Source organism: Gopherus flavomarginatus, chromosome 3 (assembly GCF_025201925.1).
Source record: "Gopherus flavomarginatus isolate rGopFla2 chromosome 3, rGopFla2.mat.asm, whole genome shotgun sequence".
Lineage (NCBI taxonomy): Eukaryota > Metazoa > Chordata > Testudines > Testudinidae > Gopherus > Gopherus flavomarginatus.
Window position 1 is genome coordinate 121,048,496 of NC_066619.1, and position 27,022 is coordinate 121,075,517.

The 27,022-nt window shown below is 48.5% G+C and overlaps 1 protein-coding gene across 1 annotated transcript; it reads left to right on the top strand.

The window, feature by feature from the left end:
• Positions 1-10,246: 10,246 nt before the first annotated feature.
• LOC127047338 (thioredoxin-like) lies at positions 10,247-26,017 on the top strand. The gene is made up of 7 exons (XM_050945458.1): positions 10,247-10,315; positions 12,646-12,749; positions 12,979-13,081; positions 14,598-14,702; positions 19,586-19,645; positions 21,472-21,537; positions 25,955-26,017. The coding sequence occupies exons 1-7, from the start codon at positions 10,247-10,249 to the stop codon at positions 26,015-26,017; spliced, it is 570 nt and encodes a 189-aa protein (XP_050801415.1).
• Positions 26,018-27,022: the final 1,005 nt, after the last annotated feature.

Below are 27,022 nucleotides of genomic sequence, written 5' to 3' on the forward strand. Positions count from 1 at the left end.
ATGCATTGAATTTCTCCTGGTCTCCCTTCCTCTGGTGATCACAGACTGTCCCACGTCCTCTGCTTTTGGTGTTTTGAATGTCTCCTGCTTCCCTTTCTTTGCTCTGTCACAGACAGCCAATCCTTATCTGATTTCTATTCTCTTTTGTTCCCTTGAAATCAGTTCCTTCTCTGGCTGGATCTGTGGTGGTGCTGCCCAAATCTGGCCATCCAAGTCCTTTCCAGTCTCTCTGATGCTATGGGGGATCGATAATGGCCCTGCAAGATCTAAAACCTTTTCTCCAACACAGCCATCAATTTGCACCTCATTCACAAGAAGTCTATATCTTTGGGCAGGAAATAGATCATGACGCATCCCTTGTCAGTTGCAATAACTGGCCTATCACTGCCCATCACAGCTGGGCAAGTAGATCTGTATCTAGGGACTAGCTCCTTCACTTCCTCAGACACTCCTATTGGCCTCTTCTGTTTGTCTGAGTAGAATTCCGTTGCCTCAATATTTAGATAAATTAAATACAAAAGGGGCATGAAACCAATTCATTTTTAAATTCAAGTGAATATTTGCGGAAACTTTGAGATGGGGGGGCAGCATAGACCCAGCTCTTATATATTATTCTTATATTCATGATCATATGTGTAATTAGATTAAAACTGAACTGAGTCTGCAGATCTGAACAGCCCCAAGCTTTGAGAAAACTCATTTCCACATCTTCGACTAGGCTTATCTCCAGTATACTTCACTGTGTGAATTAATAAATGTGACCAAGAAAGACTGTTACCAAAACCCTGGTAGGCCTGGGCTATCTCCGCTGACAGAAATCAAAGTTCCAGGAATTCTACATTGATCCATCTGAAACAGTTTAATTAGTTGGTGATTAAGTTGGCTAGATCCCGAATACATCTGGTATTAATCAAAGCTTCCTGCAGAGAGAAACTGTGTCTTTCCATTTTAGATTAGCTGAAGTTAGAGAAGTGGTTATTTGGCTTATTGTGGATGTGAGTCAGGGGTGAGGAACCTTTGTGGAGCAAGCTGAATTGCCTAGTGTAAATTCTAAGGATCAAATTCTTCCTATGGCTGTTTGTGTGTAGCTATCATTGAATTTGTTGAGTACGCGTGAAGAGAAGAATTAGCCCAGGAGTTTTTTATATAAGAGTCCCTCGCTCTACTTTCTTTACATTCAACATAGCCCTGAGAATCCAAGACATTCTAGCTTTGAAAACAAACACATGGCATTCTCTTATTATCTATGTACATGGAGTTGACTTTGCTCTCAGTAAGTCAGGAGTGACTCCATTGAGGTCCGAGGAGTTCCAACCACATAAAACTGATGTGAGTGAGGGCAAGATCTGGCCCACATCTCTGCAGTTCAGTTCTGTGCCTGTGACTAAGGCTCATTTTTATCAGCTAGCATCATTTTTCATCTATTGATACTGATCTATTGTTTGGGTGGAGCATAAGAAAAGATTTAAATGAAAATAAAGTTATCCAGATAGCTGATCTTTTAGAAGATTGTATCACTACTGATTGGAAATGATCTCTGGTGCTGACTCAAATCCCTTTCTGGTTCTATTGAAATGCTTAGTAAAAGGCATCTGTAGCCTCAAAAACAAGCTCAGGGCCTGGTCTTGCCTCACACATGTAACTAGCACGCAAGGCAATAGGAGTTTTATGCACCCCAAGAGCCTGATCCAAATTCCAGTAAAGTAAATGGAAGTTTTTCCATTGACTCCATGGCCTTTGGAAGAGGCCCAGGGATGCCACATTTGAGCCATGATTATACTATGCTCAGTAAAGGCCACACACAAGACTTGTTCTCGCTCTCTCTCCCCTTCCCTCCAACCCCGTGTGAGTCTAATGTTTTGTTTTTATCTTGATACTTACCAAATATTTGTGCTGCACACACAAGGAGAGAGAGATCTGCGCATTCACCAGAGGTGAAAGTAAGCCAGTTCGGTCTGGCATACCGGCAAGAACTGGTACACAGCCAACCATACCGGCGGGGGCAGCTTCCCCAGGCCGGCGATTTAAAGGGCCCGGGGCTCTGCTGCAGTAATGGTGGCCAGAGCCCCAGGCCCTTTAAATCTCTGCTAGAGCCTTGCTGCCGGAGCCCTGGGGTAGTGATGGTGCCCGGGATCCCCAGGGCTTGGGCAGCAATTTGAAGGGCCCAGGGCTCCCAGCAGTGGCCAGAGACCTAAGCCCTTTAAATCACCACCCGAGCCCCAGGGCTCCTGGCCACCATTGCAGCTACTGCCAGCAGGGGCCTCCAGCGGTGATTTAAAGGTCCCAGGGCTCTAGCCTCCGCTACTGCAGCTGGCGCCCCAGGCCCTTTAAATCTTGATTGAAAGGGCCTGGGGATGTAAAGGCCCCGCCTCTTCCGGTTGAGGCCCACCCCCCCTGCTCAGGACTCCGGCGTGTATCGGTAAGTCCTTTAAGTTACTTTCACCCCTGGCTATTGGAACAAGAGGATTTGGGAGCCTGTGGTCAAGAAAAATCTCACCTGTGCTGAAAGTAAGAGATCACAGTGTTTCCAGTCACTGGGCTAAATCCTGCTGTCAGATTTTACTCTGCTTTTACTCACTCCTTAATTAGCCACACTGCCTTCTCTTCAGTGGCCATTTGCCTACATAAGGGCTGCAGGATTTGACTCCCAAGGTTCTCATAAAAACACAAAGACAAAAATACTTTTTGTGGAAAATGCAGTTACTGTGAACTTGCTCCTGGGTACGGTTACTGAGTTGCTGCAAAACAGCATGTGAAAGGATTCAATTGTCTTTAAGCCTTCTGATAATCACAGATCTTGAATCTCTCTTTGAAACAATCAGATGAAACCTTCTGTGACACAATATTTCCATAGACTATAAAGCGATGGAAAATGTTCTGCATATGCTATTTGTTATATATTATTTCTTAATCTCACAAATGTGCATGCACACACATATAAAATCTCCCTCTGCATTTTTGCAGGGCCTGATTCTGATCTCACAGTCGTAAAGGAGGAGTCGCTGCACTGAAGTAAAAGAAGTTACCCTAAAGTAAAACTGTTCTGATATCAAAATCCATCCCTCAATCTTTTGCCAATATAATCCAGCATTGACTCTATTGGAAACCCAGACGGGCCCAGGGAGCTGCCTGTGTGGAGTAGCTTGCAGGATTGGAGCTCTATGACTGCAGTTCTGATCTCTGACCAATTTTATACCAGTGTGATTGGCTTGAGTTCAGTAGGGTTACTCTAGCTTCACTCCAGCCCATGTGAGATCAGAATCAAACCCTATAAGAAAGACACGTTCTCCGCTCCAAAGGCTTCTAGTGTAGACAAGACAACAATGTGGGTCAACAGGAACGCAGAGTGAGGAGAATAAGGAAAGAATGAATGGCAGAAGAATGCTTTAAAGAGAATCTGAAGGAAACCAAGGGTCAGGCCTTGGGGAAGTGGAAAGCTGTTCCCAACACAACAATCAACATGGCAGAAGGCAAGCAACGCTCCCTGATGAAGCAAGCAATAGAAGATCCCTGCTCCTCCCCCTGGAGAAATGAAATAATAAGTTAATAAAAATTCTTCCTAGCTCAGATGACTCATTTCACTATGTCACAAAGCCTCCCTAGCATCATGGCCAGAGCTGCACAACCTTGTGTGGGGCAGGGAGGGGAGAAGATGCTAGCAGGAACCTGAGGCGTGTTTTCCGTGGTGGTTCCCAGGCACTTCCATGCATTATGCTGCAGACTATACAAAATCAGGCAAGTACCTAAGGGCTTAAAGAGGAAGGCAAAGTGCTGTGAAAAGCTACAGCCAGCAGCACTTCTTTTTAAAACACTTTGGGCCAGATTCTCAGCTAATGTGAATCAGTGTTGCTCCATTTGCTTCTATGAAGCTATGCCAGTTTCCACCAGCTGTTGGCCTGCTCATTTATTTTTCCCTGGAATAGCACTACCTTGGGTGGGTTAAGTTCAATTCCTAGTGGACAAGTGTCCACCCCACACAAACCACCACTTGGTCGATAATCTCAAGAGAAGAAGAGTAGAAATAACCCTTCAGTCCTGGAAGGAAGGGCTCCACCTCTGGATCAAGGCACATAGCTGAAGTAGCATAAAGGACAAGTACTGCCTGTTCTCTGAAAGCATAGTTATTCTTTTCTATTCTATTCTATTCTATATAGGTTCTTATACCATGCTCTGTAGTAACTGAGTGCTTCCCAGACAGGCATCAAGCACTGTGACTAACAGTTCTCACGTGTGGTCTGTTGTCTCACCCTGTCCCCAGGGGGAGAATTGTATGTGCAGTATAGTGTTTTGTTTTCATAGGGTTTTTTGGTTTTCTGGTTACTATACATGTTGCTATGTGTTTATGTTAGAGAGGGCACGTCGAAGAAGTGCTCCTTGCACTTGGAGCAGAAGGTGGTGAGGTTTGTGATGGCCCATACTTCCTGGGGGAGTTTGTTCCACAGTCTCGGACCAGCCCCTAACAAAGCTCAAACTCCTGCATGGACGAACTTTACTCTTATTGTTGTGAGTTCCATTGTGCCAGAGGAACAGAGTAGTTGACTACGGTCTTCACCCTGGAGCTTTAGTTAATCTTTTAAATACCCTGGGCCCCAGCCATTGAGTGCCTTGAAAATAAGGACCAAGAACTTGAACTTGATTCTGTCTTCTATGGGGAGCCAGTGTAGCAAGCAGAGGACAGGTTTGATGTACTCATGGTAGACTGTGTTGCTGAGGAGAAGCACTGCAGTTCTGAACTAGTCGGAATTTCCTAACCGACTGAAGGCTTCATGCCCAGGTGTATTGCATTGCTATAGTCCTGCTGAAAGGTGACAAAGGCATGAATAACGGAGGTCAGCTCATCATGTGCCATGATGTTACGGAGTCTCCTAGCTGAACGGGGACAGTAGAAGACATTACTAGTGGATGCTGCTATGTTAAAGCTTAGCATCAGCGTGGAATCCAGCAGCGCCCCTAAACTCAGACTGACTTGACCAATTTTCAATGTATGCCTTCAACCAGAGGAGACTGAATTGCGGCTGCGAACTCTTCAAAATGCTTTCCCCTGCCCACCAGTGTTCTGCTTCAACCCACTGTTCTTCATGCATGGGCTGATCTGCTCCAAGCACTGGGCCATCTTGGTGGTAGCGGTATGACCATACACGGTGAAGAATAAGTAGAGATGTATGTCCTCTGCACATTGCTGGCACTTGAGTCTATGTCATCTGATCAGTTCATCTAGGGCAGGGCTGGGCAAACTTTTTGGCCTGAGAGCCACATCTGGGAATAGAAATTGTATGACGGGCCATGGATGCTCACAAAATTGGGGTTGGGGTGCAGGAGGGGGTGAGGGCTGTGGTTGTGGGTGTGGACTCTGAGGTGGGGCCAGAAATGAGGAGTTCAGGGTGTGGGAGGGGGCTCTGGACTGGGCAAAGGGTTGGGGTGTGGGAAGGGGAGCAGGCTCCAGCTGGGGGTGTGGGCTCTGGGGTTGGGCTGGGGGTGAGGGGTTTGGGGTGCAGAAGGGTGCTCTGGACTGGGATCAAGGGGTTTGGAGGGTGGGAGGGGGATCAGGGCTGGGGCAGGGGATTGGGGTGTGGGGAGAGGCTCAGGGGTGCAGGCTTCAAGCAGTGCTTACCTCAAGTGGCTCCTGGAAGCACTGGCATGTCCCTTCTCTGGCGCCTACGCGGAGGCGCAGCCAGGCAGCTCTGCACACTGCCCCATCCACAGGAACCAACCTTGCAGCTCCCATTGGAGCACGTAGGAATTGGAGCACGGCCATGCCACGGCTTCTTGGAGCCGCGTGGTGCAGCCCCCAACCCTGCGCCCTGGCTGGAACACCGGAGTGTGGCAAGCTCCAGACTCCACTCCCCAGTGGGAGCTCACTGGCTGGCTTAAAATGGCTTGCAGGGCAGATCCGGCCCGCAGGCTGTAATTTGCCCACCCCGATTTAGGGGCTGAGTCTAAATGTAGAATAGAAGTAGAGAGTCTTGATCCTTGTGGGACAAGTGAGGGGTCTAGTGGTGGTCTCAAGGTCAAAATTCTCCAGAGCTTTCATTAGAGCTAAAAAAAACCCATAACGAATAAAGAAATATTACTACTAGGGTGACCAGATAGCAAGTGTAAAAAATTGGGATGGGGGTGCCTATATAAGAAAAAAAACCCAAAATCAGGACTGTCCCAATAAAATCAGGACATCTGGTCACCCTAATTACTACTCAGACACCTCTGTTTGTAGTAAATTGGGTACATGAGACATGTTCCGCTTTGTTGCACTGATGTAAATCCAGAGTAATTCCAATAGAGTTATACTTGTGTAACTCCAGAGTAAATGAGAGCATAATTTGGCCCTATGTCTTTGTCAAACATCATGTACCTTTACACAGCTCCATAATAACATACAATTTCTACAGCTAGTCTGATAGGTTGCTTATTCCACATCTAACCTGTATGGCTGCAGCTGGTTCATGGAGAGAGTAGAAGTACTCATGGGACTTCAGTGGGAGCTGAAGCGAGCCCTTAAATAAGAAGCAGTGTCTTAATGACTCGAGCCAACTCCCATTTAAGGCACTGGAAAGACTCCCATTCATTTTAATGGTAGCTGGATCAGGCCATTAGTTGCCTATAGGGTCCTTTGTGAGCTCATAGAGGATTAACCAATGGCTTGAAAGTTTATTAGTACATTCCAAACAGGTGAAAAGGAAAGAAACAGCTTAACACCATGTGTTTTGTCTAAACAAAACTAAACAGACTTCCAATAGAGGTCACAATTTCTTTCAGCCCAAGCAGAATTACAGATCCTTCTTCGAGTGATTGCTCGTATCAATTCCAATTAGTTGTGCGCGCACCATGTGCAGAGTCGTTGGAAAGTTTTTCCCCTAGCAGCACCCATTGGGTTGGCTGTGGAGCCCCCTGGAGTGGAGCCTTCATGGCGCTCAATATATGACCCCGCCGATCCGGCACCTCCTTAGTTCTTTCTTACCACCAGTGTCGGTCGTTGGGACTGTGGCATCTTGCTCTACAAGTTTTACCACGTTTCTCTAGTTTGGTTTGTTTGCATTCTCTGTACTTATTAGTTGTTAGTTAGTAGTTAACAGTTGGGCTGGGTGGGTTTACCCTCCATCCCGACTGCTTTTCTTGAGAGGCCTTTCATGCCCAAGTCCCAAGCGTTCAAGCTCTGCAGCAAGCCCATGTTAATGGGCGACCCCTACAACGCTTGTCTGAAGTGTCTGGGGGATGCTCACCAAGCTGATCAGTGCAAGATTTGTATGGGATTTTGCCCCAGAACCAAAAAGGAGCGAGACTTTTGCCTCATGCGGCTCCTTATGGAGGTGGCACTTAGTCCTCAGCCTCCACTGGCACGGCAAGACCCGGCGCCGAGTTCATTGGTGCGTAGCGCCCCGGCAACAGGGGTGGAAGCAGCACCGTGGAAGGACTCTGGCAGAGACCTGTGGCACCGATGCTGCCGAGCGGCAAAAATGGCTGGATCGACCTGGCACTGCTCCCACTCCCCAGTGCAGAAGCAGCACTGGAAGCAAGGGAGGAGCAACTCTCCATCCCAGAGGCCTGCTCCTCTGGAACCAGCCAGTGGGGCACGTCTTCATGAGAGCACCCAGCACTGAAGTCTGCAGAGATGGCACCGTCAACTTCGGCCCTGCAGAGGGGATCATTGAGTCTGGTGCCATTGGACTCCCCAGCCCAGGTCATTGAGGAGGTGGAACTGCCATCCACCCCAGACACCTCTGAGGCCACAAGGGACCTCATCACCATGACAGCGCCGAGGTCACCCACCCTTCGTGCCAAGCCTCCGGTATCACATTGTATGTCACTGTCTCAAGGCAAACGGGCAATGCTCTGTCCCTCGGCACCTCTGATAGAATCATGACACTGCTTGGAGTCCAGGCACCACTCACAATTGCGGCACTAGTCGTACTCACGCACGGCTCCAGGTCGCACCAGCGCTCCCACTCACGATGCCGATCCACGCATCAATCCCCGTCGCGCGGCACCGCTCCCAGCACCGGTGCCTCTCTGAGAGCCCGCGAGCTCCAAGTCATGGCACCACTCTCCAGCCTCGCGGCACTGCTCCCCAGTGCAGCACTGCTTGCAGGATCAGCTCCGCTCGGCACTGCCCTGGCCTTTACTGTACCGATCCCAGTCTTCGGACTCAGAGGAGAGATATAGATACTCAGAACGGGGTCAACACCGGTCAGGCCATGGACACTCTGAAATGGGGGCAGGGCCGGGGCCTGTGCAGTGGCCATTTTGGATCCCGTGGGCGTACCACCAAGCATAGGCGCTCAATCTAAAGACTCCTGATTGGCCACCTCTGAACCACAGGTGCCAGAGGCTTCTGCCAGTCGCACCACCCCTTGGGGTGCCAAAGTGGTGCAGTGCCCATGCTCCCCACCCCCCAGAACCAACTCCAACTCCAGTTCCTGAGCAGGACCCTGGACCACCTGGTCCAGCCAGTGAGACAGGACAGGAGGTCCCTGACAAGCAGGAGGGACAGGAGGACCCTGTTCCCCCATTAGCCTCCTCACCTTCCTCTCCAGACAAGGCCGTTATGGGCACTTTTGTCTCTGGACTCCCCATAGACAGCCACGCCCACCAGGACCTCCTTCACAGGGCGGCATGCAACATGAGTTTGCAGGCCAAGAAGGTGGTGGAGTCGGAGGACCCAATGGTCGACATCTTGATCCCAGAAGGTCTTTCGAGGGTGGCTCTGCCTCTCATTAAGACCATACAGGCCAATGCCAAGACCATCTGGCAGACCCTAGCCTCCATCCTTCTGTCCGCCAAGGATGTTGAGAGGAAATACTTCATCCCACCAAAGGGGTATGAATACCTCTTCACGCACCCGCAGCCTTGTTCATTGGTGGCTGCGGCAGTGAATGAGAAGGAGAGGTGGGGGCAGTAAGCCCCAGCACCTAAGTCCAAGGACACCAAGCGCCTGGACTTGTTTGGGCATAGACGGGGGGGCTACAACTCAGGAGTGCCAGTCAGCAGCTATTCTGAGCCAGTATAGCTTCAACTCCTGGAACTCGATGCTCAGATTCAAGGAGCTGGTTCCAACAGAGTCCAGGGAGGAGTTGGAGCGATAGTGGACAAAGGCAAGATGGTGGCACAGACCTCTTTACGGGCCTCACTGGATGCTGCAGACTTGGCAGCATGCACCTTGTTCTCTGGTATTGCCATGAGGCATACCTCATGGTTGCAGGCCTCGGAACTTTCGCCCGAGGTTCAACAGATGATGCAGGACCTGCCTTTTAATGGGGCAGGCCTGTTCATGAAGCAGACTGACTCTTGGCTACATAGCCTAAAAGACTCAAGGGCTACTATGAAAACCTTGGGTATGCACACCCCGGCAATCCAACGTAAGCATTTCAAGCTCCAACAACAGCAGCAGCACTCCTACTCTCCTCAGCCAAGGCAGGACTTCTACAGGAGAAGGGGCAGGAATGGCAGAAGGAAGCCTTCCAACCCCCCTTCTGGCCCGACTAAACCATCATCGGGTTCCAAGCATGCCTTTTGAAGGGGCACCCAAGGATGGTGCATCAGCTTCGATTCTGGATCCTTCCCCATCTTTTTTGAACTGTCTGTCCCATTTCTACCGTGCTTGGTCCCAAATAATTTCAAACTGCTGGGTCCTCCGCACGGTGGAAGTGGGATATTCTCTCAAGTTCTGCTCCTACCTTCCCACTCCTCTTCCCTCTTCAGGGACCCCTCTCATGAGCAACTCCTTATCCAGGAGGTGCAGGCGCTACTCGCCATGGGAGCAGTGAGGAAGTTCCTCAGGAGCTAAGGGGCAAGGGATTCTACTCCCGATACTTCCTAATCCCCAAGGCCAAGGGAGGGTCTCAGACCCATTTTAGATCTGCGCAGACTCAACAAATTCATGGTACAGTTGAAGTTCCACATGGTCTCCTGGGTCACCATTATCCTCTCCCTGGATCCGGGAGGCTGGTATGCCACCCTCAACATGAAGGACACGTACTTCCTTACATCGATGCATCCTATACACTGGGACTTCCTACGCTTCGTGGTCAACCACAAGTATTACCAATTCACTGTCCTACCATTCAGACTCTCAACAGCCTTCCAAGTGTTCACCAAGTGCATATCAGTAGTGGCTCCTTTCCTCCACCAGCAGCAAGTGCAAGTATACCCCTACCTCAACGACTGACTGCTCAGGGGCCACACCAGGGGGCAGGTGCAGTCCCAAATCTGTTTGGTCAGGTGCACGTTCAGGCGACTGGGTCTCCTCCTCAACATGGGGAAGTCAGCCTTGGAACTGACCCAAAGAATAGAATTCAATGAGGCCATGTTAGACTCGATTCAGGTGCGAGAGACCCGATTCCAAGCCATCACAGACATAATTCAAAGCCTCCAGCAATTCCCAATCACAACAAGGGGTGCCTGAGCCTCCTTGGCCACATAGCTGCTTGCACTTACATGACCCGGGACGCCATACTCCAGCTCAGACCTTTTCAGGCATGGCTCATCTCGGCCTACCACCCAGGGCACAACAGCTTGAATTCAGTGGTCACAGTGCCGAGGCAAGTCTTCACATCCCTCCACTGGTGCTCAACCCTCAAGCAGTGTGCGAAGGAGTCCTATATCAGGGTGGTTACCTTGCTCCTGCCCTGAAAGGCTTAAAACAGCCCTGTGGGAAGGTTGTGGCTGGGAGCTGCTAAACTGGGCTGATTGGGAAGTGGCTGCAGCTGGGCCACGCCCCAGTCAGGCCACAGCTGGCCTGTATAAAGAGGCAGTGAGCCAGGAGCTCAGCAGTCTCTGCCTGTAGAGAGAGAAGGGCCTGGCTGCAGGGAGCTAGAGACAGCGTACCTGAATGGAGCAGGGCTGGGAAAGGCAGAGGCGCTGGGGAGCTCCAGCCTGGAAAGCCCCAGGCTGCGGCCTAGCAGAAGGCCAACAGGTACTGGGGGTTGCAGATGGCAGCCCAGGGGTAGGCTAAGGCAGCAGGTCCAAACCCAACCTTGCCAGTGATGAATAGATCGATACTGCAGTCTGTCCCAGGGCACAGGTGCTAGACAATGACTGGCAGTAGCCATATACTGAGGCAAGGTGGGGATAGAGGGTTGGGGGTTCCCCGGGGAGGGGAGACCCAGATTGGAGGGGTACTGCCAGGAGGCAGCACCCCAGTTAAAGAGGCACTGGGGTCCAGGGAGGTGCACAGGAGCCAGAGGACAGGTGGATCACTGGCCTGCAGAGAGCGCTCCAGAGCTGGAACAAGCTAATTCCTGGAACAGACCAGCAGGAGGCACCACAGGGGTGAGTCCACACGTCTACAAGTCCCCTTCCATAATCCTCAACCATCCTTGTCTCTGGTTACGGATGCATCAGCTCTGGAATGGGGTGCGCATCTGGGGGACCTCCAGACATTGGCCTGTGGTTGCAGGATGAGATCTCCCTACATATCAACATCAAGAACCTGAGGGCGGTGTGCCTAGCCTGCCAGGCTTTCCAGGACCAATGACAAGGCCAGTGCATAGCAGTTCTAATGGACAACACCACCACCATGTTTTACATCAAAAAGCAGGGTAGAGCCTGTTCTTCTCCCCATATCGGGAAGCCCTCCGACTGTAGGAGTTCTGCACAGCCCTCTCCATTCAGCTGGAAGCATCCTATCTACCAGGAGTTCAGAACATGCTTGCGGACCACCTCAGCAGGTCCTTCCGTAATCACGAGTGGTTCATCCAGCCAGATGTCATACATCTCGTTTTCCAAAGGTGGGGGTTTTCCCAGGTTGACCTAGTTGCTACCCAACACAACAGGAAGTGCCCAACGTTCTGCTCCTTCCAGGGTAACAGCCCCGGCTCACTCACAGATGAATTCCTGCCACCCTGGAGAGGTCGCCTGCTCTACGCTTTCCCCCTGCTCCCTCTCAGCCACAAGATCCCGCTCAAGGTCCACAGAAAGTGGGCAAAAGTAATTCTGATAGCTCCAGCATGGCCTCGACAGCACTAGGACACTATGCTACAGGAGCTGTTGGTGGACTCACTGGTCATGTTACCTCTCTTCCCCGACTTACTCACTCAGGACCATTGTCGCCTCCATCACCCCAACCTGCGGTCCCTCCACCTCACAGCTTGGAAGCTTCATGGCTGAACCCCATGGAACTTCTGTGCTCGGAACAAGTAAGGGAGGTCCTCCTTGGCCGCTGGAAGCCCTCCACTACAGCCATGTATCTGGCAAAGTGGAAGAGATTCTTGTGCTTGTGTGACCAGTATCATACACACCCCCTTCAGGCACCTATAGCCCTCATCTTAGAGTACCTCCTGCACATGAAACAGCAAGGCCTGGTGGTGTCCTCCATGAGGGTTCACCTCGTTGCTATCTTGGCTTCCACCCAGGAGCATCTGGTTGATCCGTCTTCGCCAACCCTATGGTTGGTCACTTCCTCAAAGGTCTGGACTGCCTACATCCCCAGATCCAGCTGCCTGTCCCTGAGTGGGACCTTAACCTTGTTCTCTCCAGGCTCATGGGGTCCCCATTTGAACCACTGGCAACTTGTTCCCTCCTGTATCTGTCTTGGTCACCATTACTTCTGCAAGGAGGGTGTCTGAGCTAAAGGCCCTCACCTCTGACCCACCTTACATGGTTTTCCACAAGGATAAGGTGCAACTCAGGCTTCACCCAGCCTTTCTCCCCAAGGTGGTGTCGCACTTCCATACCAGCCAGGACATTTTCCTGCCCGTCTTTTACCCTGAGCCTCATGCCAGTAACTGGGAGCAGAGGCTGCACTCCCTCGATGTTCGGTGAGCACTAGCTTTCTACACCGAGCTCACTGAGCCATTCAGAAAATCAAACCAGTTGTTCATAACGGTGGCAGACTGGATGAAAGGCCTCTCGGTCTCATCTCAAATAATATCCTCATAGATCACTTCATGCAGACACATGTGCTATGAGCTGGCCAAAGTACCAGCCCCAGCTCTTAGGGCACAGTCCACGAGGGCCCAGGCCTCATCAGTAGTGTTCTTGGCCCAGGTCCCGATCCAAGAAATCTGCAGGGCAGCAACTTGGTCCTTGGAGCATACCTTCACCTCGCATTACGTCATCGTCTTGCACGCCCGAGATGACGCAGCTTTCGGTAGAGCAGTGCTCCAATCAGCAATTCCATAACTCCGACCCCACCACCTAGGTAAGACTTGGAAGTCACCTAATTGGAATCGATATGAACAATCACGCGAAGAAGAAAATATGGTTACTCACTTCTCATAACTGTTGTTCTTCGAGATGTGTTGCTCATATGCATTCCAAACTCGCCCACCTTTCCCTCTGTCGGAGTAACTGGCAAGAAGGAACTGAGGAGGCACCGGGCCGGCAAGGTCATATATGGAGTGCCATGAAGGCACCACTCCAGGGGGCTCCACAGCCAACCATGGGGAGTGCTGCTAGGGGAAAAACTTTCCGACGACCGTGCCCACGGCACGCGCACACCTAATTGGAATGGACATGAGCAACACATCTCAAAGAACAACAGTTCCGAGAGGTGAGTAAACGTTTTTTGTTCAGATATTCCCCCAAAACAACCTTTACTTGCATATTGCTGTTCAATTTTGTTTGTCCATTTGTAGTTTGCATGGCAAAATAACACCAACTTAAATGGGTGTCTGACCCAGCCCTTTAATAAATGATCTTTTTGTGACCACTGGTAATTGGGAGACAGTAAGGTCCAACAGCTTGTGGCACAGGACAAGGCTCTTCTAGGTTCTCATCCTACTTCTGCCACTGATGTGTTGCCTGACCTTCATCAAAGCACTTAAATGTGCTGTCCAAATTTCCAGGGAATAAAAATGCTTGATTCATCTTACTGTGCGAGTGTTGTGGGACTGAATCAGTTAATGTTCCTATAGTGCTTCAGAAATGCAAAATGTAATGCGTCATTATTAGTACTTAGCTGGAGTCAAATTCCCTGCCGATGTAAATTGGCACAGCTGTGTTGGAATCTTTGGAATTGCACCAGTTTGCCCTAGCAGAGAATATGGTTCTTTCCTTGGTTGAGGTTATGGAAACCTATAAAGTCTTTATTGCCGTGACATTATGTGTACAGGGAAGAGCTGTGAATGAGTTACACAGATTTTCCCAGACATGCGGCAATGAAAGCTTGGCAATACCCCAGACCATCATGTCTTTTTATTTTCATGCAGTATGTGCCTTATTTCATTCATCTTTTTCCTCTTTTGCAGTCTCCCTCTGCTTTTTCCTCTTTGGAGTGTACTAGTTACTATGGGAACAGTGATGCCATTGCTATGAGTGGGACTTTTTAACATCCAATTTTTATAATGATTGCAATCGATATTAGCATAGCTTCTATCATTGCACCGTGGTCTGTGAAAACAAAGGAGTTTTTATGATGACCACCATGACCATATTATGTAGTGTGTTGTTGTGACGCTTCCGTCTTTATATATTTGTGCCATTTAATTTAACACAAATGAAAGTTAATCAGGGCTGAAGTGTAGTTCTCTCATTAAACATTAGAAGATTCCAGTAGAGCAAATATTTTGTTTGTCGTACATTTGCCAACAATCTTCAGGTTGTTCAAACTTTATCCACTGCCTATGCAGCAATTCTTCCTTTTCATGCAAATGTGTTCATTTCAGAGTGAATTTGATGATTTTTTGAAGGCCGCAGGCTCCAAGCTCGTCGTTGTTGACTTTTCGGCAAAATGGTGCGGACCTTGCAAAGCAATTGATCCTGTCATTCATGTAAGTACAGTATTGCCATCCCATGCCACTCCCAGAATGGGGTGCGGGAATTGACATTTCATGGGGAAAAAACCCACAAGATCAGAGTCTGATCTTTGTTACAATGATGTAAATCCAGAACAACTCTATTGAAGTCAATAGAGTTACTCAAGATTTACACCTGTGTAGCTGAAACTCTAGTCCATAGAGTGTCTCTTTTACTTTTCTTTGCAGAAAGGGCCAGTATTAAATTAGAAAGGAAGGCATTCGGCGCTCCATTGCATCCTGGATATATGATCTACATCCATGGGAGGGGACACCTATATTGTCCTTTGGACATAATTCACATGCTCTGAGCCTTCAAGTAATGTTATCGGGAGAAAAGGCACAGCCTTAATTTCTGGAAGTAAAAAGATTGGAGCTCCTTCAAAATATGCCCTGTCACACTTGGGCAGTGTGGCTAGACCTGCTGCTATCCTCACTCCACACCCTCTTCCCGGGTCGTATCCATTTCTGAATTTGAACCAGCATTACCTGTGTCCCACCTGAATTCATGGGGAGTTCTCTTCCTGTGAACACTTAGGGCTAGATTGTGCCTAGTTCTGCATAGGGATACACAGGGAAAGAGTGCAGAATAATGAACCTGACTTCACTTGTGCCCCTGCATGGGGGCAAAGCACAGTCTCAGGCCTTGTGTTCTCACAGTGCAAGCAAGGACTAGGGGAATCGAGGGCCTACAGCAGTACTAGGAATCCCATAAGGGATTGTGGGACAAAGGTAGAACCTCCCACCTGCTGTCCGGACCAGTGGAGCTGGGATGGCGTGAGAAAGTAAAAGAGTGTAGCAGCAGCTGCCACTGCGGTGTGCACCCCTCGAGGAGAGGTACTACACCTCCTGCAGACACAATGCCTTCAGGAGCTGGGCACCTTTCACACACCCTTCTGCACGCTGTAGCTCATAGCCCTGAATGAGAGAGCGAGAGAGAGAGAATGAGGCTCAGACCTGGGAGACAGAATGTTGTGGACCTGATGCAAGGTGTAAGTTGCGGACCTGATGTATGGCATGTGTTATGCAGGAAGTCAGACTAGATAATCATTATGGTGCCTTCTGGCCTTAAAATCTATGAACTCCTGAGTTCTGCTTCCAGCTGAGACATGGACCCCCCCTCTCTTTGGCAAACAGGGACAATCATACTTACCTATCTCTCTGAGGTGCTGTGAGGATTAATTAACCAGAGCTTACCAAGAACCCAGAAAATGAAGTCCTAGCTAGTAATATTATTCTAGTGACATTTACATTTCAGTGCTATATAATTGTTCTGATCCTATGCTCTGATTCTGCAAAAGGATCTGCAGAGGCAAACCCCTGTGCCTGTGCAGAGTTCCACTGAAGTCAACAGACTGGTTCAGAGATCCTCTCACACAGATTTGATTGCAAGAACTTGGCCCTCACTTGTATTGATCTCTTGGTTTTAGCTGTGCAGCGCTCTTATCTCTTAGAACAATTGGAAAGTGCATTAAGGACTCCAGGAACCCAAGGGCTCATAATAACCTACAGTGAAAATGTCTAATACCGGAAATCAGCAACACAGTTAGATGGAGAATGTTTCCATCCATTAGAGACAACAGGCTTTTAGCAAAGCTCTTAAAGTGATACCCTGGTGTGGAAACATCTTAATGAATCAAAATCAGGCCCCACTGGTGGTTTTGCTGCAAGCTGTGGTAATGTTTAAAAAGAAATGATGTAAACAGTTATGAGACTGAGGACTAAGAAGCATAAACTCTTCCAAAAGAAAACCCTTCACTCTTTTGCACTTGCCCGCCTGTGAGAGATGAAAAACAGAGGAGTGCTCACTCTCAGGTCACCAGTTCAAATCTCAGCCAAGGGATCAGTCACTGATATTTATTCCCATCTGCTGGTGCCATAAATGAAAGGAGCTGAGAGTCTCAGTCCAGTTCCCAATGAGCAGGTGGGCACCTTGAAAAACCCTCCTAGATGATCATGCAGCTGTGATATTAGTTGGGGCTCAGCGGGCAGACAAAGGAGCCTCCAACCACAGGCTGCGGGTTCGGCGGCATTTCTCCTGTGTGTCAGGAGTATCGCAAGTGGGAAGCATGGAAACATCACTGTGCCAGTGCATGAAAAGGGGTCTTGAGTCCTGCATTGCCAGGGAAATGGACAGGATAATCCAACAGGGCTTCTCCCTCCTCTCTGTTTCTGTGCTCTGCCCTCCAACCCCAGAAGTGATCTCTCAGGCTCAGGGCTGAGGGCCATCGCTGAGTCAGAATATAGAAGCTTTCACTGCCACTGCCCGGCTGTATTTGTTCTGTAGATAAAAGAGGGTGATGAGAGTTTTTCCACTACTATTCCACTGTGCACTAGTTACTGATTAGGTTGCCTATCTGTCTATTTCCTGTACTCCACTGCACAGAGGTCAGGAACAAAACATGCCTTTTTCCCACTAAGTGTCCATGCCAGGGCTGCTGCTGAGAGACTCGCTGTTGGGACTGTCAGCAATTGTCTAGAATAGCCAGCACTGAGGTCTGCCCAGAGAAGGCCAGGATATTTGTTTTGGGCTCCACTTTTTCAGTATGCACAAGCCTGGGGACAGGATTTGACTGTTCAGTGAATACAGAAGAAAATGGATTCACCCATGCTGCTAGCACAGAGATGATGAAAACAATGTTCTCTGGGGATTTCAACAAGGAATTCTTTGGAGAATGCTTTATCTCATGTCATCCCTTGGGAATTAAAATGCTGATGGATTCTGGTTGGCCATTGGGTCTATTCTGATCCTTAGTCTCACTCTACAAATAGTCCCATTGGCTTCACTGGGCCTACTTGTGATGGGAGGAGCTACTCAACATGACCTGGTGTATCAGAGTCTGGCCCAAAACAAGTTGCAAACAGGTGGGATCGGAATCACCCATGTGCTCTGGCTGCTTTGCACCACTTCAGTGATGCAAAGAAGCGTAAATCTAGTTTACATCGCTCACTGACCTTGTATTAATTAAGATCCCTGACACCCGATCTCCCCTTCCCATGCAGGATCAGGGATTTCCAGCTTCTCTAGAACTGACATGGGGAGCTGCTGAATGTATTTTGAAATGTTGGGGATTTTCTTGCCATCTTTCGCTTTGACACAGAAAATGATGCTGCTCCTAATTTCCATACAAGGGAAAGCAAAAGAGACATTGTCACAGAATTATAAACAACCCAGCGAGCAAGTGATGTCAGCTTATGTTAAAATCAGTGTCGGGACTTGTTCCAATGACTCAGTGTCTTTCCAGTGAAAAACATCAGGACGCTGCCTTGAAAGCTGCTCTCTGTGACCTGTCAGGCAGGATCACTGCCCGTGGAAGGAGGATTGAAGAAGGATGAATCTGGTGATGCCTGCTAGGAAGACAGCAGGCTAATGTCACATGATGGAGAATTAAGTATTCCCCGCCCCCCCCCCCCCCACACACACACACAACTGTTGTTCTAATTGACTCCCTGTGGATAGGTGCTGTGTTGCAGCCATGCTCATTTGTTGCTCAGCAACTGTGTTAATGAGGCAGAGTCTAATGAGAGGCTTGACCCACCAGCTATTAGCATAGAATGAGTAGCTAATAACATGAGAGAGCCCCTGAAGAGACTCCGTTTCCCTGGAACCTTCTAGTATTTCCTGGGAAATGGAGGGCATGATTCAGCATTGCCTTACTCCAGCTTTACGCTGGTGTCACATTGTTGCTGCCAATGGAGCAAAGCTAGAGCCTCTCACTCCTGTCAGAGGTCTAAAAAGACAGAAGAGGAGAGTGAGTCCATTGATTGGATGGTGCTCAGGAGATGTAAGGCACAAACACTGTCCTTCATCCCACTGTGCCTGAACTTCATGCCACTGTTCTGGTTCCTCTGCACAGGGGAGAGGCAGGAGCCCAGAAGTCGATGCAGTGGATTGCTCCCCAGAGGATCCCTGTGTTCCCAGTACAGGGGTTGGGTTTAGGGTGAGAGGGGGCTGAGCCAGGAAACGGGCGGGGATGTGACCAACAGCTCTATGACTTCCTGGCCATACTGGACAGTCTGACAGATGGAAGTGGGAGAGAGGGGCACAGTGGAAGCGACTGCAACCCTAATAACGTACTAGTGGCTGAAGAGTGGCTCCAGCGCCAGGAGAAAAGTCCACAGCCCTCCACGATGCACAGTGCTGGCTGTGCGCTGCTGGGCCAGGACTTGCCCCAATCCTATCTCTGTGAATCTGCTGGGACAGTGTACATCCATCTACATATGGGCTCTTACTGTGAGCAGGCAGTGGCTTCCAAATACCAGCACATCTGGGGGTGTTTGAATCTGGCCGCTTGTATAAAATTAGTGGCCAAATGTGACATTTAGGTCTGGGAGCAAATCCCCGAAGGCCAGAGGTTTGGTTCTGGCTCCACTCCAACGTCTTCCAACATTTTCTGGGTAAACGGTGGGCTGCTGACTTGAATCTAGTGCTTGTGAGAGAAGCCAGCGCTGGACTCCTGAACTTCCCTACCCCTATAACAAGTACAGCACCGTCAGCAGCTAAGGAAGCTTCCCAACACTGCCCTGCCAATTTGCTTTAGCAATGACCCACAGGCATCACCTCTGGAGGGATCTAGGAGTGCAAGCAGAGTTCAGTTCCCAGCCCAAAGCAGAAAATAAAACCAATTAGGGGCACCCAGTGGGTAATCTCAGCAGAATGCTCATTCCATCAGAAAGCACCATTTCTGAAGAGAAGCCCACAGCCCTTCTCTGGACATTATTAAATCACAGATCTAGTACACAACTCCAGCTATTTTTAATAGTGTAGCTTCTGTACTGGAGACGTATTGCTGACATATTGCTATGCTTATTAATGGTACTTCAGCAAACAAGTATATTTATTCCATTTATTCCTAAAGGACCTGGCTGTTCGGTATGACAATGTGATGTTCTGTAGTGTGGATATCGATCTGGCAGAGGTAAGTTATTGAAACTATGCTAGTTGAAATCATACTGTTGAAATCATGTTCAGGGTATAATAATAATTAATAAATACTTGGCGTTTATCATCAGTAGCTCTCAAAACACGTCACTGTCTTTAATGTTAGACCTTGATCTGTGCATTCAATAAGTAGCCCCTACTCACCTAAGAAGTCAGTCCCACTGACTGCAAGAGATTGCAATGTCTTACCTTCCATGTCCCTTTTTTCAAGAAAATCAGATATCAAAATACAATCCCATTCCCACAGAGGACATTAGTAGCTAGTGATTTAATATAGATTAGAAATGGGCCAAAACAGAACACCTGTGTGAAATGGCTGCCTACCCTCCAAATGTTGATCATTCAAATAAAATGGAACCGGATTCAAATCACCTTTGGTTTTGATCTTTGCCAAATCAAAAACCTGACTGATTCTGTTTTGCAAAGCCAGCGCCAAACAAAGCTTGGTCAAATGTGGCTGTGCAGAGAGGTCCTGAATTTGGAAGGACATACCAGGCATTGACTTCAATGCAATTACTCCTGATTTACACAGGTGTCATTTAGATCAGGACCAAGTCCCCGATACAGATACTGTGAGTCACCAATATGGATATAGAGAGTAAAGAGATAACAAGCTGCCGGCTTTTTGAATTTTCACCAATCTTTGTCCTGGGATTTTTAATTCTCAGTTGTGCTTAAATTTAGAGCATCCTCCTTTATGTGCTCTGGAGTGTGCAGTGCCATATCCTCAGCTGCTGTTGTTCAACATAGTTACACTGAATTTAATGGCGCTACGCCAGTTTACACCAGCTGCAGATCTGGCACTGCACAGCCAATAGGGTGACCAGATAGCAAGTGTGAAAAATCGGGTGGGGAGGTGGGCAAGGAGGGGAATTGGTGCCTATATAAGACAAAGCCCCAAATATCGGGACTATCTCTATAAAATCGGGACCGCTGGTCACCCTAACAGCCAAAGCAAACAAAGTCCATATCATTTTACCAAAAATAGCATAGGATCTCCCGCTAGTAGCAGCGGCACCAAGTAGCCATAAAGGATTAGCTGGACATTCCATTGCTGCTTTTTAAAGAGCTGACATTTTATTTACCATGCTGTAGCACAGTGGTTCTCAAACATTTGTACTGGTGACCCGTTTCACACAGCAAGCCTCTGAGTGCGAGCCCCCCTTATAAATTAAAATCACTTTTTTATATATTTAACACCATTATAAAGGCTGGAGGCAAAATTGGGTTTGGGTTGGAGGCTGACAGCTCACGACCCCCATGTAATAACCTCTTGACCCCCTGAGGGGTCCCAACCCCCACTTTAAGAACCCTTGCAAGCAATTTCTGCCTTCGTCTACAGCTGTGCAATATGGACATTTTCACATCAGCATATCAAAGAGTTAGAAAAATCTCAACAGCCCCTTCAAGCTATTGTGCATATATCAAGCGGCAAGGTAAAACTATGAATAATGAAGGGATTGTACAAGCAGCACAGTAGTGCAAAAGCTCTCGCTGACTCAGTTGTCTTCAGCATGAATGACAAGCACCAAAGGCACCTTGCTGAATGCTTTGTAAGGCATTCTCATGAGTAATAATTCTGTGTACTGTGTGTTATCTTGTCACATACTAGCTCAACGGTACTGTGCAAGCAGCTTTTCTGGGGGGTTTTAATCTTACAGGTAAATTTCCTGTATTTCTCTTGACTCATTCTCTTTATTATTGTTATAGCTATTTGCCTGAAAGCATGCCCTTGGATTTTAATGAATGGTTCTAGAACTAGTATGACAGGTGATTTTACAGGCGTTTTTCTCACTTTTCTAGGACGTGGCTAATTCTTGTAAAATTATCGCCATGCCAACATTTCAGATGTACAAGAAAACAGAAAAGGTATTGTAGGGCTAGCGACATAAAATGATAATTGTGGGTCTTTGTTTTATTAGTATGACAGCAAAGGCTAATAACTTGCTGTATCCCTTCCTAATGACGACTAGGCCTGGTTCGGAAAGATTTCTCTGAAACTCCTCCCCACATTGCTGTGATGAAGTGGGAATATTCTTAATGTTTTTTTCTAAATACTGTATGGGTGCCTCGGTTTCCCCTATGCATTTTTTAAGTATATAGGAGGTGAGATAGGGGTGCGTGATTGTTGCAGAGCCGTAGAGGGCAGGTGCAATGCCATCTGCACAAAGAATGCCCGACACCCTGTCTCCTGGCAACTGATGGCTTGGGCCCCTCCCTTCAAGGTGCCAACTGAAGGTGTTGGAGAACAAAGAGATCAGGTGGCCTTCTGGTCTGGGAAAATGACAAAAGGCCAGAGGAGGGGCTGGAAGGAGTGTCAGTTTGGAGCTGGCTGGGGAAACGGAGGGAGGCCCATAACCTGGGTCTGGGCTCCCTACCCCCCAAGATAGACCTGGCTGAAGGGTCCTGTTTTCTGTACCTACAAGCTCTGTTTTAGACTGTTATCTTGTTGTCTAATAAACCTTCTGTTTTACTGGCTGGCTGACAGTCACAGTGAATCACAAGAAGTGGGGCTGCACTGAGTAAAAAGGCTTCTATTTTTTAAACATTTCAGGCTTTTGTGTGAAACAAGTGCCTAAGAAAATAAGACCTTTTGCAAAAGAAAAAACTCAGCTGTGGGATTTGAGCCACATAGTTTGAGCCTTGATCTGAATTTTCCCAAAAATCTGGGGTGTTGAGTTCCAGAGTTTTGATTCAAGCCATTCAAGAGTTTGGATCTAGAACCAAACATCTGCAGATTCCCAAAGCAGGTGGGATTTTTTTCTGGGTCCATCTCTAGATCAGATGAGTGGGTCATTGTTACAGGGTGACTGGTCCCTGTCAATGAAGCAGGTCCAGTTCCCCTGTGCCAGAATAGGTGCTCCCAATTTGGCCACTTAATAGAACAGGGCAGCACCTGATGTCTATAAAGAATCAGGGAGAGACCAGTAGGAGTGAGTCAGAGGAGTCGGATTCAGTCAGGGGTACGAAAAGCTGCCAGATACCAGGAGCACTGGAGGAGGTCCTGGAAGGAAGCCAAAGGTACTTCCTGGGGGGAAGGCTGTATGCAAAAAGGGCATCCCTGCACCAGGGCTGGAGAGTTTAGAAGGCAGGGGAGCAGCAGAGGCTCTTATCCTCCGAGATCTCCAGGGCTGGACCCAGAGGAACCAGAAGAGGGCCAGGGGGAATGAAGATGCACCTTAAACAAGAATGCTCCCCAGAGAGGCTGTAGGGGTTCTTGCTGGGAAGAGTGGGATTTGAATCCACTGGGAAGGGCTGTGGTGGCTGTCCTGGGACAAGGACAGGAGAGGATGGACAGAGACTCCAGGTGTGGATCAGAGGCGCCAGTGTGTGCTATGTGGGACGTCGAGGGATGAAATGCCTTAAGTTTTAATGACTGTTTGCACAGGGGTGAGAAATAGACCAGGCCTGGGAACTTGTTTGGGACCATTTGCATAATGGGACTGGTATATTATAAAGCAATCAGGGTATAATTGTGTCACTTTGAGCCTAAAGTGAAGTGACCAGGGACTCTGAAAGGATAACCTGAGACAGTGCACATGTCTTGTCATGGCCTGCCACAGGTGGGCGCTCCAAGTGGGACTGCCCTAGGAAAGTAATCAAGTACTGTGGTCTGCCACCATCCTGGCCTGCAACATCCCCATTTTGCCAGTCAGGGGTCTCTCTCCGACACAGAAGGTACTGTGAATAATTGTGTTGAATTGTGTGGCGGTCTTTTATCCTAGAAAAATGTGCATCGGTTGAGGGGCTATAAGGAGAGCAAAAAACTACATGGATTTTGCATCAGGCATTGAAGCCAGGTCTGTGGAAATGAGAGGCTGTAGCGTGTTAAATCACTGTACTACGCAGCCCAGTGGAAAGTTCACAAGCTGGCTTTCAGTCCTGTTTTGGCATGGATAAAAGGGGATAGGATAGGCTAGAGGTATTTGAAATAATGAAGAATAGAGTGAAGGCTGATAGAGTGCTTCTCTTGATCCAGTCATAAAATACAGAGTCAAGAGATCAATCAATGAAATAAAGTGCTAAACCTACTCTTTGCAATTGCACTCCAAATTTTGTGTGGATAGATGCTCAATTATTTGTGACACTGCATTTTTGCACATAGGATTGATCCAGAGGCCACTGACATCATTGGAAAGACTCCCATTGACTTCAGTGGGCTCTGACCCAAGAGACTAATGGGTAGTAGTTAGATATGCAACTAATCAATTTGTGAGACCAGTTGCAATTTGCACATGCAAATCTGAGTTGCAAGGATGAAGATGGAAGAACTTGGTTGCAAAACACTATGGGCATAATTTTGAGGCAGCTTTTGACAATCGGGCTAAAAAGACAACACATTTGAAGTGTATCAAAGGGAATTATTTTTTCATCCATTTAACCTGTCGAGCACACTGCTGCCACAGGATATTATTGAAGCAAATAGCATAGTATTTTCACGTGAATAAGTCTCTTATCCACAATGATATCCTGACAATGCACAGCCTAAGCTGCTTACCAGAGAAATGGTATCTGTATCCATGGTAAATTACTGCACAATTAGCTAGGTGAAATATGTCGGGGGGGGAGGTGGGTGTTCACTTTCTTCTGAAACATCCAGTTCTATGATGATCATAAGAAACAGGATCCCCAACAAGATGGACCATTTTATCCTTTCATCCTGTCTGCATCATGTTCTGTCCTTGTATGGCAATTCTGACTGATCTGCTCCCAATGTCATAGTGCTATTCCAGGACACAGTGTTTGGGCGTGGTGATTTGGGTGTGATCACAGGCAGTCTGTGGGTGACTTGCAGGGAGTGCATGGTACAGTTTTGGGATTCCAGTACACTTAGAGCTAAGTTTGTCACCGAAGATTACCCCAAGGAGCTCTACCACAGGATCCCAGAGCATACCGGGTGATATAACATGCACATTGTTTGCCATTGAGGCTACAATGTACTATATTGTAGTACAAGTAATGCACAAAATAGTTTACATCCATTCACATGTTCAGCCAAGGTTTGGTTGATATCTAATATCCCCGTCACAATGGTTTGTCCTATTAGTAGTCTATGTAACATCCTCTTTTGTGGTGGACCCCCCTGGTAGAAGACTGAATGCCGTTAAAAAAGAACCAGAATGATTTGCTTTACAGGTGGCATTAAATACAGTCCACTTTTAAATCCACAGATCCTCTCCAACCGCCTTATTTCCCTTTCCCTTTCCCTTTCCCTTTGTAAAAAGGAACATGGAACTATTAAGTTGACTTGCTTAGTCAACAAAACCTCATGTGATGGACTGTCACAGCTAGGTCAAAATGGTTCTGAGAGCTCATGTAAGTCTTCTTGTGAAAGGCAGGGCCGCCCAAAGGGGGGGCAAGTGGGGCAATTTGCCCCAGGCCCTGGGCCCCACAGGATCCTCGCGAGCAGTTCCGGGTTTTTGGCAGAACTTCAGCAGCGGGCCCTTCACTCGCTCCAGGTCTTTGGCGGCGGGTCCTTCAGTGCAGCGGAAGACTCGGAGCAAGTGAAGAACCTGCCGCAGAAGTGCTGCCAAAGCCTCGAAGTGCTGCCCGGTGAGTACAAGCGCCACAAGTGGCAGGGGAAAAAAAAAAAAGCCGCAATCGGCGGCACTTAGGCTGCTCTACTGCTGCTGCTGCTTCATTCTTTGGCTGCATTTGGTGGTGGGGCCTTCCCTCCAAGAAGGACCCATCTCTGAATTGCTGCCGAAGACCCGGCCCTGCCCCAGGCCCCCTGAATCCTCTGGGTGGCCCTGGTGAAAGGTAAAGCATCAGACTCACTGTGTACTTATAAAATAACTTAGATGACTATAGATGACTGAAAAAATATAGCTTACATAGACTGAGAGGCTCACTGATCAATGGACAGGCCTCCTAGAAGTGAAGACAAGATAGTTTTGCTTTTAGGGACCTGATTCAGCAAAACATTTAAGTATGTGCCTATTTTCCCTCAAAGTAAATGGGACTTGCGCATGTGTTTAGAGGTAAGCACATGTTTAAATGCTTTGCTGAATCAGAGCGTGAAAGGAGGAATCCCAAATCTCTGTCTCTGTGTTAGAACAATCCTTGAATATGAATCTCCCCATGTGCAAGGTTATGCAGGTGTGTGAGTGTTTGCGGAATCAGAGCTTTAGTGTGCAATTCTTATGAAATTTTATTGTTCATCCCAAACATTTTTTTAAAAAAGGAACTTTCTAAATTGCAATTTACTGCTTTATCAAATCAGAATTTCTTGCAAAATAAACCTTCTTTTGTTGTTGTTTTGTTTTGTCTGTTTGTTTGTAACTAGATTTGTGAAATTACTGGGACTGACACCAGGAAGTTGGAAGCAAAGATTGAAGAACTAATGTAGTTCCTGCAGAAAAGAAAAACAGAAGTTCCATTAAAATCCACCTTCTGCAGTCTTGTATGTGTCTATTTTCCTTCAGTCCAGTTATTCAGAAATGATGCATCAAAATGTATGAAGCTTCTCATCTGTACAGGAAGGAGAATCTTGTGGTTAAGGCACAGGAACGGGACTCAGGAGATCTGAGTTCATTCTTGGCTCTGCCTAGGGTTGCCTGGTGTCCAGTTTTCGACCGGAAGGCCTAGTCGAAAAGGGATCCTGGCAGCTCCAGTCAGCACTGCTTCTGGGCCATTAAAAGTCCGGTTGGCGGTGTGGTGGCAGGCTCCCTACCCAACTCCACGCAGCTTCTGGAAATGGCTGGCATGTCCCTCTGGCTCCTAGGCGTAAGAGCGGTGAGGGAGCTCCGTGCACTGCCCCGAGTGCCAGTTCCACAGCTCCCATTGGCCGGGAACCTGCAGCCAATGGTAGCTGCTGGGACGGCATCTGCGGCCAGGAGCAGCACATGGCTCAGAGCCCCCTGGCCGCATCTCCGCTTAGGAGCCAGAGGGACATACTGACCACTTCCGGGAGCCACCAGAGGTAAACATGACCCGGAGCCTGCACCCCTCACCCCCTTCCACACCTCAACTCCCTGCCCCAGGCCTGAGCCCCTTTCTGCACCCAAATTCCCTCCTGGAGCTTGCACCCCACACTCACTCCTGCACCCCAATCCCCTGCCTTATCCTTGAGCCTCCTCCCACACCAAAACTCCCTCCCGGAGCCTACACCCCCTCCCATGCCCCAACCCCCTGCCCCAGCCCTGAGTCCTCTCCCGGAGTCCAAACCTCTTGGCCCCAGCCCTGACCCCTCTCCTGCAGCCAAAACCCTTCATCCCCAGCCCCACCCTGGAGCCCACACCTCCAGCTGGAGCCCTCACCCCAATCTCTGCCCTAGCTCTGAGCTCCCTCTCGCACCCAAACTCCCTCCCAGACGCTGCACCAACCTCCTGCCTCAGCTCTGAGCCTCCTCCCG